This window comes from Trachurus trachurus (assembly GCF_905171665.1).
Source record: "Trachurus trachurus genome assembly, chromosome: 5".
Lineage (NCBI taxonomy): Eukaryota > Metazoa > Chordata > Actinopteri > Carangiformes > Carangidae > Trachurus > Trachurus trachurus.
Genome location: NC_139896.1, coordinates 14,783,432 through 14,798,649, shown reverse-complemented (window position 1 = coordinate 14,798,649; position 15,218 = coordinate 14,783,432). Strand labels below are relative to the sequence as shown.

General features: G+C 41.8%; 1 protein-coding gene across 3 annotated transcripts in view; it reads left to right on the top strand.

Moving 5' to 3' along the window:
• Window positions 1-15,218, top strand: part of LOC310986137 (band 4.1-like protein 1) — an 83,328-nt gene that overhangs the window by 38,509 nt on the left and 29,601 nt on the right. For all 3 annotated transcript variants that reach the window (XM_083971919.1, XM_083971918.1, XM_083971917.1), the window contains exons 2-4: window positions 7,399-7,536; window positions 8,022-8,189; window positions 13,759-13,863. In XM_083971919.1, coding sequence (XP_083828045.1) covers window positions 7,498-7,536; window positions 8,022-8,189; window positions 13,759-13,863 — 312 coding nt within the window. In that variant the 5' untranslated portion in view covers window positions 7,399-7,497. The remainder of the gene's footprint in view (window positions 1-7,398; window positions 7,537-8,021; window positions 8,190-13,758; window positions 13,864-15,218) is intronic.

The window sequence follows — 15,218 nt, the reverse complement described above, 5'->3', positions numbered from 1 at the left end:
TGTGTGTGTGTCTTGTTTATGCTTCTTACAATTTAGCACAGTTTTAGCACAGTACTCACAGGGCCAACAAGCTTTGTCTTGCCACCATGTGTCTCCCTGCCCTGGAGGTCTGTGGTGCTGCCTGTTTAAACCGCCCATGTGCTCCCACACCCATGTCCTTGTTTCCACAGCTCTCTAAACTCCCGTTAGCACGCTCTCAAACCGCTATTATCCTCTTTCGATATGCTGCTTCTGCTCATTTATCACAGTATCAGCTGTGAGAGAGGAGTAGAGGAAAGGGGGGTTAAAAAAAACAACAACACAGCTTTGAATTTGTCCCTGTGGCATGGGGCGTCTGGCACCTTTAGGGACAGAGCTGTGAGTGGTGAGGCATCCCTCCCGGCGCATGCACCAGTGGTCTCCGGCACAGCAAGAGAAAGGTCAGCTTCTATTAGATACACTGTGACAGGATGATGTCTCTGCAGCAAATTATACCAAGCCTGCTGCTGGCTCTTGGCAATTTTGCTCTCTACAGTATCCACAAATGTGTGTGCATGTGTATGCTGATATTCACCTGTCCAAATACAAATCCAGTTGCCTTCGATTCAATTTGTTGGCAAGAGATAACGATGACCTGGATGAATGAGAATATTCACAGACATCTGAGTGCAAGCACCTTTAATTAAGCAAAGTGCCAAACTTTGTGCTGCTTTGCGTTCCAGTCCGCTGAGAGGGAGCACGTGTTATTACAGCAGCCGTGTGGAGAAAATGTGGTCCTCTGTAGTCAATTTTTTTCTCAGGGGGTGATTCCGGGCGTATACTGCAGGAATGTGAAGCCTGAAGAGTCACGCAGTTGTTGTAGCTGTGCTTACTTTAGCCTCAGTCTTTCCACTGGTCTTTCTCATCTGTCATCATCCATTAGCTGCAGCTCCCTGAGGAAACTTAGCTAAATTGTGAAGGGGACACTCCACCTACAAGAGGTGTTAAGGTTGCGGCATCATCTCAGGAAGAGAACACAATAGAGTGGAAAAACTTACTTCTTCCTCTGCTTGAGTGGCTCCCATCATCAGTGTTACACTAGTTGTCAGAGTGTACGAAAGTTGGTGAATGAGAGCAATGTCCTTGAGCTTCCCATCATGCTCTCTGAGTGATTGTATGAACTATCACTGACACGTACCGTTTAGCAGTGTGCTTTGGATCGGTGTGGCTGAAACATGCCACAGTGAAGGGCTGCTGCTTTCTGGAAGAGCCAGTAATTTTGACAACATGATGAGGTGTTCAAACATCATCACCTCACAGAAGATGAACCAGTGACCTCGGAATCTGGAAGAAAGCCCCGGTATCATATTTTAGAGTTGTAAAAACACTTGGAGCTAATATGAGAGAGATGTAGAGGGGTATTTTTCTCAGTGACAATCTCTATTGGATTGATTTTCCATTTGCTTTGGCTCTGATGTTCATGTCACCCTCAGAATGAATGGCACAATGATTGCTTTTTGCTGCTTCATTCATTCAACTGTACTGTAGTGCTTAAATATGAGATGCCTCAGCTGACACAAACAACAGTCTATGTGCTAAACTGATATGGTTAACATGGTTTACATTCCATATCAACATTTCATTGTTATTAAAACCATGTTGGCATATTCATGTAGGTTTTGAGCATGTCAGCATGTGTTTTTTTTCTTCTTTTTAGCTTTTAGACAGATTTGCTGCCTTGGCCACACAGGATGCAGTGGCTAGCAAATGTGCAGCTTCTCATAGCGCAAATTAGCCTCTTAGCTCTTCACAAGCAGAGCAGACAGAAATGGTCTGTTAGCGACATTAGTTTCACACACTGATTATACAACACACTACTTAGCAAAAGCTAACATTGAGTCATATTTCTAACTATCTTCTCCAGTTACAACATGGTTGCTTCGCTGTTTGATGAGGTTATTCTCGGTGGGCTGTGGATAGTAGTGTTGTGGCGTACAGGCTAGCAGGATGGCTACTACGCACATACAAGGTTGATGGGCTACATCAACACAAAGCAACAGCAGGGACAGCTACTGTACTTGCTTGATAATTTACAGCCATTCAAAGTGCTTTTTCTTCACCTTAAATTGCAAACATGAATCTGACCTTACACTGGAAGGTCAGCACATGATTATTCACCATAATGGAAGTGCATGTGAAGTGCAGCTGTGACTTTCTTCCAAAAGGAAATTCAATGATGCATCTCAGTCATGGATGACAGCTGTAGCTGAAGGCCTGTACGTTCATTCATGTGACCATGTTGCAACAGTTGAACCCATTCTTCTACTCTAACTAACTAACAAAATTTATCCTTGAAAACACACTAGATATAATAATTTATGATTGATATGCAGTAATGCAAACAAGGGGATGGATTGTATTGTTTTCTATCTTTCCCTTTTGCCAGTGCAGTGCTCTTTATGATTACTCGGCTGCATTGTGCGTCCAGTGCATGCTAATGGATAAATGTGATTAAGACCACAGAGCAGAGCCATGGACTGTTCAATGGGATTAGAGTTGTGTATTGGCCAAACAGTGATGACTGTGCGCTGTGAGGGCTCAGATGCAGAGCAGGTTATGTTTGCTAGCAGCAGCAGGCTGCATCCCTTGCTATCAGTCCCTGTGTGCAGCTCCTCCACACCGCTTACCGGAGGGGAGGATGCTCGACATTTCCTCTGAGCAGCGATGTCACACCAGCTTATTTCCTCCTCCTTGTCGTTTCTTATCTTTCCCGTTTATCCTTGATCCCTCTGTCTTTCTGGCTATATTTGGCCTCTCATTTTCACTCCTTGTTTTTCTCTCATCTCTCGGTTTTCTCTGTCACTGTCAGAGAGAGGAAGAGTGAGAGAGAGAGAGAGAGAGAGAGAGACGATCGAGTGTGGAAAAAAAACTCTATGCTGTTACCATGGCAACTGCATCTCGGAGCTGAGCCAGTACTCTTCCACAGGCATGCGTGCTCCCGCTCTCATTCTCCCTCTGCTTGCCTTACTTAGAAGCTTACCTCTGATGAGAATGAAGAGGAAGAGACAGGGGGAACAAGGGACAACGCTACGCTTGTTATGGAGGAGTAGTGTTTCATAACCCTCCAAGGAAACAATGTGCTTTCCTCTGTGATGAATTATTATTACTGATGGCAGATATCAAACACAAGACGTTGTCAGAGAACGGCACACTGTGTACAACAAAGGAAACATGCCGTGCATGCTGCTCTTTAAGGTGCTTTCTTCTCTGCAGAGGTCTCGGTCGCCGGGCTGACAGAGGCGATTGTGGGTAATGGTCTGTTACAGGAAATTAATGCATTTGCAGGGCTCTACTGCCTTGCTCTATAACATCAATCTGTGTTAATTTGGCAATTTATCTGATGTAATGAGAAGACGTCTCAATGAGGGACCACATTTTCCACAAACTAACTTTGGATTATGTAATTTGTATTCTCAAATGTGCGCTGATGTATGTGAGTCCTCGAAGGGGTTTTTGTCATAATTGGCTGACATGAATCAAAATCTGTTATGACCACGTCAGAGCAGCAGCAACTATTGATTCGGGTATGGTTGGGAAATGTGTCATGGTTGGCTGTCTGCTCATTAATATGTTCAAAACAGAGTGAAAATGTCCAAGGGGGGGGGGGGGGGGGGGGGGGCAGAAATGTTGGGGGTGGAGCTGTTTTCAGGTAATTTGTTTCTGTGGATGCAACACATCTGAAACAATAGTGTCATGTAGCCCAGATGGATGTTATGTAGCCCAGATTGGGGGGGGGGGGGGGGGGGGGGGGGCTTCTGTTGACTTGGAACAAATGAGAAAACACACACCTGTAACACACACATGGGGTATACTCGTTATTTTCAGCTTGACTGATTCGAATTGGGAAGCAAATCCTAGTAACAGAAATGATTCGGCGTCACCAAATGCTGGATTCCTCCACCATCAGAACACCATAAGCCCTGCCGGAGTGTTTCCTCTACAATTAGAGGGTTTACTTGGCAGTCACACCCACAATTCAGCCAGTGAGCGAAAATTGATTTAGCATCTTATAGCTCAGTGCCCGGCTGCGTCAGACAGCGAGGGGGGAAATGAAGCCCTGAGCAGACAAACCACTCCACGCTTCCCTTTTGTCCCCATAGAAGGGGAATTCATTTCTGTCATATCACTGTGATTGTAAGTAATGAGGCAATTGTGATAGCGCAGCAGAGAAAGGGAAAGGAGAAGGGGTGAGGGGTGAGGAGGAGTCAGTGGGTTTCATACTCCTTTAACCACATGCAATATGTCAAGACCTTCCCTAGCTTGGGGAGGGCGGAGGAGGAGGAGGAGGAGTGTAGCCTCTCCTCTGAACCAGTGTGAACCGGTTGTGTCCTCGCCTCGGTTGTTCAGCCATGATCGCCTACAGCCCCCAGGTGCATTATGTTGATGTAATCTGCGGCAGAGAGACTCCTAGGGTCATATAGAGACTGGATTATATACAAGGTCCCGAGGGAACTCTATAATACACAGGCATTATTCGGATGTGCTGTGCTGAGCAGCGCCCACTGAGGATATGTTCACACATTACGTGCTGTGTCTTACTTTTAGAAAAGGTTAAGAAAGAACACGTTCCAGGGTCATGAGCATCTTTTATTTCTGGTGATTGTAGAAGATATCCCCTGGATAACAAAAATATCCATCCACAGGAAACTGAGTACTTTAAAGAGCTGGTTGAGGGGCAGCTTCTTTTTTCCGCCTCTGCTGGATAAGTGGCCAAAGATGGGCGACATCAACTTAACAGTGAGAGTTTCACAGCGGGAAGTTTTTTTTGCTGTCAGTGATTTGTGTCTTCAGACTCGCAGAGGAAAGAGGCTTGTTTTTTTTAATTCGCTACTTTAGTCTGACGTTCGACAAATCTTACAGCGAGAAGCCCATTGTGTGGGAGAGGAAGAGCTGTCGGATGGATGACACTGTGGTGCACACAAAATGATTTTCATTTTCTTTGCATCAGGCACATTAAAGTACGCCAGCAGCCCACGTAGGTTTCTGAGACATCAGATATACAGCTGCAGTTCTGACACTTGACTTGTCAGAGAAAATCATAAATTATCAAGAAAAAAAAATCTACACTGTGAACAAAATGCTTCTCCTGCGTTGGGGTTTCTCAGCTCCTGCAAACAAAACCTGACAGGTTCCCCTCCTGTAACAACTCAAGTCTTTCATAATAACATAAACAACAACAACAATAAAAAAAAGACCTATTTTTACCGCTAGTGGAAACATAATAGTACACATAAATGTCTTTGACTTTCAGTACACATAAATGTCTTTGACTTTAATATTATTTTACAGAAGTTTATTTTTACAATACATCTATTTATTTAGTAACTGTTTGACAGAAAAAGAAAACTGAAGTCAGGAAATGGTTAGTTCAGAAAACAGGGGGTAACAGTCTGGCATAAACTCCCTTGTGGATGGGATCACAGACAGTTGCTGACACCATGGATGTTCACACTCATACCCCGTGAATACACCCTCTTGGACACTAGAAGCTCATGGCTCACTAATTAACATTCCAGGTCTTCCAGAAATTGCCTGCTCCCAGCTAAGAAGTAAACTTAGATTAAATTAAATTACAGAATAATTTAATTATAAGATCATTTAAATTAGGATAATTACAGGATGAGCTACTTGGTAATAAATCAAGTACTTTAAATTAGCTTCACATTTACCAGCTACCAGCTACTAGCATTAAAGTGATTATGTCATATAGTACATGATGCTGAAAAGCCCACTCCATATTATTCATTTTGATGGTGAGTTTTATTTATCATCTTTAGAGTATATTAAAGCAGAAGTGAGTGATATATTTGTGTTAATATAAGTCTTAAATAGTTATATCTTCCGACAGCAATCACTTACATAGAGTGTTTGGACTGAAACACGGGTCTCTCAGTCCCTCTGCTCTGCTCTGAGCCGAGGAGAAAACATTTATCGTATCCTACAGTTTTTATCCAATGAGGAGAGAGAACGGCATGCAGGGCTGTGTGTGCAGCCAAGGAACGCCGTGAATGTGGTGACGTAGCGACGAGGACTGTTATGGTGCGTTCAAGGAAACTCGTATTTTTCCGACCGTGAAGTGGTACCAGTTCGATCTGGTACGAGTTCACCGGTCGGAAGTTACGAGTGGCCGTTATAGTGACTTTCACCGGTAAAACAGGTCGGAAAAACACGAGTGGGTTGCCTGGAACGCTACAAAGTCGTAAGTTGTGACTTGAAGCTGTAATTTACGATTTCAAAAGCCTGCCTGGAACGCAGCATTAGCGAAAACGACCGGATCACTCACTTCTGCTTTAACAGATTAACAACAGAGTACTCAGAAACTGTGGTGTTGTTACCTTTACTAAGAAAAATATCTGAGTACCTCTTCCACCACTTTTTGCAGCCCTCAAGTCAAGTAAATTTCCCATCTATACTTGATTTAAAATAACTAAAAGATTTCTAAGATTTCTAGTAATACTGTTAAATCCTTGTTAAAAGGGCTTAATATTTTCCTCAGATGTCTTTGATATGTTTCTGTTGATCCTATGCTGATCAAACCTGCCTGTTTTCCCCCTATAGTGTTTCATCCACCCACACTACAGTATAAGCTGCAACTGACAGCAACAAGTATCAGCTGGTTTCCAGAACAATGTAGAAATTTGCAAAGGGAAGTAGGAACAGGTGAAGCACCTGCTCTACACTGTTTTGTCTTATATCTTATGCTGTGATATACTTACAGTTACAAAATGCACTCAATTACAAATATACCTGCTCATGGTATTAAGACATTATTTTAGTTTTTTGGGGTTGAACACCTTAATGATTATAGGAATGATAGCCATGAGCACTGTTGGTTGAGCTCATGGCCTAATTCACTAACTCATTTCTTTGGGTAATCATCATCTTAGTGCCAGAGCCGGTCTTGCTTAAATAGATGATTATTATCCAGCTAAGTGAGGGATTTATAATTAAAGTAAATGTCCTTTATGGCAAGGTGAATTATGTCTGTGGAAACTGTGTGTGTTACATCAAGAAGCTGAAGCTTGCAGAATTTGTAACGGAGGTGATCTTGGCGCTTGTCATCTTAATGTTGAGGGATGAGGAGTAATTTGATATAATTACATGGTACTGTGTTTTATGATTTGATTTTGAATTAATACATGATCACATACGTTTATTTTGTGTTTCAGATGTAGGTGATGCTGCCACTGAAAAGCAGTTCAATGTTTTATTTGTCACATAGCGTGCGTGGCACATTGTACAGTAAACAAAGAAGTGAAGTGATGGTCTAAGCAGGGCAGACTGTACAGAGCTGCAAAGCTGCAAAACAAAAAAAACATACCTGTCAAAAAAAAAAGGATTATATTGCTCATGATTTTGCTTTGCTCTGTCTCTTTTCAGGTTGGTGTTAGTTTGTTGCAGCAACAGAGGCAGGCCCCGAGTCAGAGGTGAAGAGAGCAAGACAGGAGAGCTCCCGGGCAGCAGGGGGTAGCAGCAGGCATGCAGGAGTCCACCTCAGATAGCAAGATGGCCAAACAGGTCAGTATGGTCCTAAGTGGGATGATGGATTACACTGCTGTGACACTGTCATGCTGACAAAATCTGTCTAGACAGGAGCCAATCCCAGCTGACACAGGGTGTGGGACAGCTCGCCGGTCTAGCTCAGGGCTGACATGTAGAGACAAACAGCCAGCCACACACACATTCACACTTGAGAGGCAACAATTATCTATTTAATAATTCAATCTGGCGAGCCAGATGTTTGGCAATTTGAAGCAGAAGTATATGAGCCAATGAAAAGCAAGGATCTGAGTCTTTCTTGGCTGCTTTGTTGTGACATCACAAGGTCACAGAAGTCAAGACAGCTCATTTTAAGGCTCAGTTTCTGAATATAGACAATATGAAATTTGTCTGGTGGACTGAATGCTTTCATACTTCCAAGTATTTTAAGTACATTCAGACTTGACAGATGAGCTCCGTAGCTGTGTCATTTGACTTACTTTGTCTCTTCTATATGTGTATAGGAACTGAACTCGAAGCATCTAGACGACCACAGAGAAACAGACGAAATGTCTGAGAAGACGTCGCCCAACAAGAACCTCAAATCTCCACAGAAAGGCTCCAAACGACTCAAAACTGCCCCCTTCAAAGTGACCCTGCTTGACTCCGCTGAGTTTGAAGCAGAAATTGAGGTATGCATAATGGTTTAACAATTGGTGGGGAGACATTTTCTTTGTAGAATTAACCTTAACCTTAACACGCTTTGAAAAAACACATGAAAAGCAAAACTCCTTTTTTCCCTTTTTTTTCTCCTTTGTTATTATTTTCCTTTGTGGGCAGTTGTGTATGTTGTATGGTGCTGCACTGAGCGGATAAAACAGGCAAAGCGGATAAAAGAGAGGGCACCATGCTGACAGCGCACCAGGAGGGCAAAGCCAAAGCCAAAGAAATGTTACACATTTTTGTAATACACACACAGGCACAAAAAATTGTGCGGTATAAAGTCTTCATTCCACACAAGATACAGTATCAGTTGTCATTACTCCAGCAGTGTGAAACAGGACATTCTCTACTGTCAGGAAAAGGAAACTGAAGCCATGCATAAGAGAGACAACAGATTCAAGACAATTGCCCCAGATAAACAAGTGGTTTGAGGTTCTGGGGCTTTGATGACCAGCAACAGCAGCAGTGTATACATCTGGTGGAATATTTCTATCTTCTCCTTCAAAAATACCTTTGGCAGGATCGTGGTGGAAGGAATTCATAAGCAATTACTCCACAGTGGAGATGACTATGCAGAAATATTTTCAGGTATTTACATTCCTCTCACTGTGAATTTACAAGCCCAGATCCAGGACATGATACAGAGACACCATTGATTCTGTACCTGAGATGGGGCTCTGTTCGGGCCCATTGGTGTCACCCAGTCTTTGTCACAGTCCAGCACTCTGCTTCTACATTTTAATTAAAATGTTTTTTAGCACTGAGTATAAAATATAACATTTGAAAATAGGCCGCCACCTTTCTAAATGAACGGTGTTATTGTTTTCTAAATTGTTACCCCTGTCAAAGGGACAACACGGTTTGCAGGTGCCTTCTAAAACTGTTACAAGTGACAATTACAAGAATGATTAATGCTGTAGTAATAGTTATATTGATTAGGTAAAAATTGTCAAAATCTAAACGTCCTTATCTTCAAATTATAGTTTGGGTCAAGCTGCAAAATCACTTGATCCTACATTTCCCACAATTCAACTTGCTTTTACAAATATAAGTTTATTTCTCAAACCAATCTGAGATAAGATAATCACCATACAGTGCATCATTTTTCAGATGTGGGAAAAAGCTCATAGAGCCACAGAATACTGTGTATTATACAACTTGGATGAAGTTGTGACCTTGTAAGAAGTGAATTGATCTTCTCGTGTAAAGTCAGTGGAATCGTTTGAAGAGTTGGTTTTACTATATTTTTTATAAACAACTATTAAATATACTGTGTATATATATAATAGTATTGTTTTTGTAATGATCCTAATGATTCTACTTCTGGCATTAATGTCAAAAATGATACTAAGCCCCCAGTGATTGGTCACAGGAAGTCTCCTTTGTTCAATAAAAGCCCCCAGCCAGCCTGCTAAGTGAGTGCTAGGAAATCTATAGCTATTACATGGTTGCAAGCCAGGTGCAACCAAGGAGAAAATAGAGGAGCAATATTATCACGAGCCATCCCTTACTGTAGGATACAGTATATGCTCAGGTGCAAGAAACATTGTGTGTGTGATCTGGTCAGGACTAGAGGTAAAACAACTTGTGTAGGCGGTGTAACTGTGGAGTAAAATAAAAGTACAAAGTTTAAAAGCTGAGGCAGAAAGGCTACATAGTCAGTCTTAAGGCTATATGCAGGTGTTAAAAGACTATTAGAGACTAAACAGATCTGCAATTAATCATCCGCCACAAAGGTTTTAATTTAAACATTTTGGAGGATGTAGTGCATTGTACTGTGAGGTGTTTCTGTTATTCAGCCTACTTTCATGAGATGGACAAAATAACTAGCTTTAGCCAGATTCAGCATGCACCTGTTGGCCACACAGCACGGCAGGTGTGTTTGACTGGAGACAGTTGCCGTGGTTTCCAGATGGTGCATTAAGTCACGAGCCCCTTCTCTGCTGCAGCTGCTGATTTGACTCTTTTCATTTGTTTACATTGTGAATAACTTTATCGTGTGACTTCTGTTTTCACACTGTGACATATTTGACTTTGCATGTAGCAAAAGTACAAGTTCACAGCAAAACAAGTTTTGCTCCAGGGACAAGAGTGAATTTAACTCTTTACATCCGCCCCTGGCTGTGTGTTGATGGGTTTAGGTTGCTTTTAACGTGCCAGTGTGAGTGAGGTAAGGATATCAGGAGAGCCTTGCTTGCACCAACCTCTCTATCAGTGCTGTAAAAACACTCTGAAATACCTCTGGGCCTTTTCCTCACCACAATAATAGTTTGCATTATGGTTATGAAAGCTTTTGTGTCTTAAGTGCTCTTCGTGAACATTCTCCTATCCTCGAAGCACTGCCAGTCATTGCCAGAGAGGGATTTACAAAGCCGGCTCTTGTCAATCCATGTTTTTTTTCTTCTTTGAAGTAGCTGTAGTGTGGTGAGAGCCTCAGACCTCCAGGTCATGGATGGGCCTGCTTCTGCTTCCTGTCTGTAATTGCTGGGGCGGAACTTCATGCCTGCCATATCTGAGCCTCCCTCGTGCCTTCAGGAACTGGTAATAACAGTATTGCAAGAAGACAGGCCACACTTTGGGAGTGCTCTCCCTGGAGGAGGTGCATTCATGGGTTAATTAAGTCTCTTGTCATGGATGCATGGTTTTAGCGTCCCCGTGGTCCTCGAGCAGGAGGGGAGACCCCATGCCTATACCCGCTTGTTTCACCCGGCCTCCCCTTCTGCTCACTGGGGTGTAATCTGCCTGACTGGATGGGTCAATGTAGAGCAGAGCTACTTTGGGTAGAATTGAGTGCTTCATGCTGGTTAGCTGTCTTTTAACATGGGAGTGTGTCTTGGGGTTTGAGAGGTGTTTTAAGGTCCCAACACTGGAATCATTGTTGTACGGGTAAATATTTACTTTACAAGAACAGAGAGCAAATAGGCAGGCTCACCTCAGTCATCACATTGATACTGTGTGTTCATTTAATTTTGCTGGGTACAGCTGATATCATGAAGGGCACTCTTCCTTTATACTGTTGCTGAATGACATGAAGAGAGCTTACAATAGTCATATATTAATGATGATTGTTGTAACTTTGTTCATATAGCACTTTTCATTACTAAGTTACAAAATGCTTCACAGAAAAATAAAGCACATACTGTAAAATAGAGCAAAGAGAGCAAAGAGCCGGGGCAACTTAAAAGAGGAAACTGTGTAAATAAAAAATACATCAACTCACAGCCCCGGGCCTCAGGGGCTTTTTGCAGATAGTCCTGGATCGCAAAGGTTTTTTTTACTTCAACAAAAATAACAAAATGAAAATGAATGTATTCAGTCATGCATTAAAGCCCATAAAGATAAGATGATATTGTTGATCAATTCCTTTGTGCCATTCAAGCAGCAAATCTACTTGGCACCCTGGCCCAAGAGAGAGTCAGTGACACTGACTCACCTGCAGGCTCAGGTCATTGCAGAGGAGGCTCTTACATATCATGTGATGGCCCAGTTTAAGAGCCAGTGGTCTAGGTGGTCTGCACTCACTGTGATATTAATGTGGAACATGGGCTCAGCTTAGACATTGTGGGATGAGCTCACTCTGCTCTGAATCTGACTGAAGTCTTTAAACTACAATAATCATTTCCTATGAAGCCGCTGTATAAAGCATTAGCAATCTAGAGATGTCTTCCAATCTTCTTTACTTTACAGTGGCAGAAGTAGAAATTGTGAAGCCAGAGGCAGATCATTACAACAGCAAGGTTAACTGCCAATATTAGTTAAAATGTCACATGACATCATGATCTTACATGAAAAAACACGTTGACTCAGTCGATTTTGACAGCTTCCAGACTGCCGCTGAGCAGATGATATTTAAGAGATTAAGATACTATGTTTTACTCCGTGTACGATGGATAATGGCTACAGTAGTAGTTTTTGTGTGAGTGCACAACTAATGTGCCTATGGTAATAATATGATAGCAATACCATTATTTGTATAGCATATCACATTTGATAAATAAGGTTTAGCTCAAAATATTAATATAGAGAGAGCAAAATAACAGGTTGATGATTAAAGTTGACATGGTTTAAAGTCTAATAGCAAACTCCTGGCCACAATTAGTGCCCAGCCTTGACCTTGGGATTAAATTATTATTATTATCAAATGATTGAATCAGTCTGAAACTTGACAGGGAGCCAATGTACATCAGTAGAGTAATGTAATTGTACCTGTTATATGGGTTTATTAAGTGTTGCGCCACCATTATTACATACAGTATAATTAAGTGAAGGTGAAACAGCTTTTTGTTGATATTATAAACAACACAGCAGATGGGTAACCCTGCATCTGTTTCCCTGGCAACTCCTCATTCAATCTCCCTGTCACCTACACTAGGCTCCAGGGGAGGAAGCACCACAAGTCTAATACTCCCTGGGTGTGGTTCAGAGTCAGGTCTAAATATTAACATACGTTCTCCTTGTGCAATATTGAACAGTGGCATATGAGCTCATGCATGAATTGATGTTGTGTGTCAATATTTCATACACTGCATGAGTGGCCATTTTTTTGTGCTTGAATTTAGGAAATTTGGCTACTAGTGGAAGTCACTGTGTCCATCTCACTTGATAATAAATACTAGGGAATTTACAGTAGTTAGTTAGTGTTCGTGTTTGAGATCAAAACTCTGTTAAGGTCAAAAGAGACGTGTTATAACCTTCATATGTCATTAGTTATTGGATGGAACACCATGAAATTTGATGAATTTCAAAGACTTTAGTGTCCCACCTGCCTTTAGTGTCACCATGGGGTCAAAGTTTAAATTTGTCCAGTAGCAGCAGACATTCTCAGCAGTGCGTCTTGCACTTTTAATACGGAAGACATAATGTTATGTCTCATTATCAATAGGATATAAACCATCTGAAACATTAATCTTATCAGTGAGGTGTGATAGGTAACATACTGTAGTTTAAGTCATTTTCAGACATTTTAATGTGGAAAAGTTCTAAGTATGTAATGTTAAATCTAAATAAAAGATTAGATGTCTTAACAACAGTTTCCTCTCATGTAACAGATGTTGTGATAACAATCTCTGCAAAATCTTGTTTTAAGGTGTTGAAGTGAATTTTTGTGCACCATGATGTTAACTAATCAAAAAAGCAAACTCACTCTACATGTGAAAACATGAACTTGACTGTCAGAGGAAATGTTGCTGTTATGCTCTGTCTGTAGCAGAGAAGGTTCGGCCCCAATACAAAGACCAATCTTCTCTGGCAATTCATGGTCCATTTTCACTGTCAAGTGTTTGATGCACACTGACCGTGGCACAACACCACATGGCTGAGCTGTTGTATTGTGCTCTGAAGCATAGAATGGGAGAGCAATCTTGACAAGAACAGCTGTCTAATAGGGTCTGATATTGGTGAGCCAAAATTTCTCCTACACAAAACTGAGACTCTCATGCATAAAACAATTCAGTAGAAAATCTTCCTTTTGCTTTCTTTGACCCCTTTTCCGACTTTTTCTTTTAACCACTGATGTGTTATTTATGTTTGTCTTCACAGAAACACTCTAAAGGACAAACCCTGGTGGACATGGTGTGTGAGCACCTCAACTTGCTGGAGAAGGACTACTTCGGTCTGACCTTTGCCGACACGGACACCCAGAAGGTCAGTGAATTGTGCTCCACAAAAAAATCCTTTTGGGACATTTCAGTGCATAAACACGTTGCTCACAGGACAATCAGTATTCCTCTCACTTGTTGGCTGGGCTGGCTCTCTCAGGGGTGCACAATCCATCATTCAAAGATGAATGGAAAATGGAAATTTCCATGCTCAGTCTGGGCCTGGACAAAAGGCAATTGAAAAACTTGTGCAGTAGGAGAAAAGATGAAAAAATGCTTAATCTACCCTTTGCAAGATGTACATATGAAATTTAGTCGGACAAATATTTCTGAGAGTCGGAGCTGTACTAGAGGCAGAAACAATCTCATTGGTTGAATTAAACCTCTGTGGACTGAAGACAGGATCCACAGGAAAATGTGAATATATATATGAGGAGAAGACCCTGTGATGGACTGGTGACCTGTCCAGGGTGTATCCCACCCAGACAGGCTCCAGCCCCCCCTCGACCATGCACAGATAAGCAGTATAACCAATGGATGGATGGATGGATGGATGATGAAACATTTGGTCAGAAAGGCTCCAGTGCCTCCTTATGCCGTCCTTACGTAACCACGGCTATTCCTTTGCCTTTAGCCTACAGCTACAGGCAAGGTTTAACTATTAGGTCAGCCACACTCTTCAGCTCATGTAATGCCTCAATGTGGCTAAAGGGTATTTTCTTAGGTTGTAGTCAAAATGCTCAGGGGTCAGTTCAGAACCTGACTTTGTAACTATTGACTGGAGCTACTTGAACTACTTTCTGCTACAGAAATAGTCCTTTATGAAAACTGATAACAGTTCAGAAATAGGTATCTCTATTCTGGGTAGATAAAGATAGATACCACTACAGGTTTGCTGAAATGACTCCATATGCCTCCTACCTTTTAGAGTGTGTTTCCTAGTCTAACTTTAATCAGTCAGAAATACTGTAATTCTTTGTTTTCTGCCTTATTTTATTTATTTATTTCACTCTGTCCTCTGAGGTTTAATTATTTCTGCTCCTGATGACTGTGTACATACATTACAGTGCAATCAGCTCATTTCAAATAGAATGTCTAAATATTTTTTCCCCTAAGATCTTTGTTGATTTGTTGTCAAGTGCACAGACCAGACTTATTATCATATAATCAAGTGATTGACACTGAACTGATGGGTTGTAGCTGCCGGCTCACAGTAGAGCTCTTTGCTGGATGTGTGTTCTGGGTTTTGATTGATGTGAGTCTCCCTGAGGGCAGGTATGTGGTTTCACAACACGCTACAGAGGAGCCTCCTGCCTTTTGAAGATAGGAAAGATGACAAGACTAAGTCTCTTTTAACATCTGGAGCATATTTTCTGTTGCCGTCATCAGCTCGTGCACACT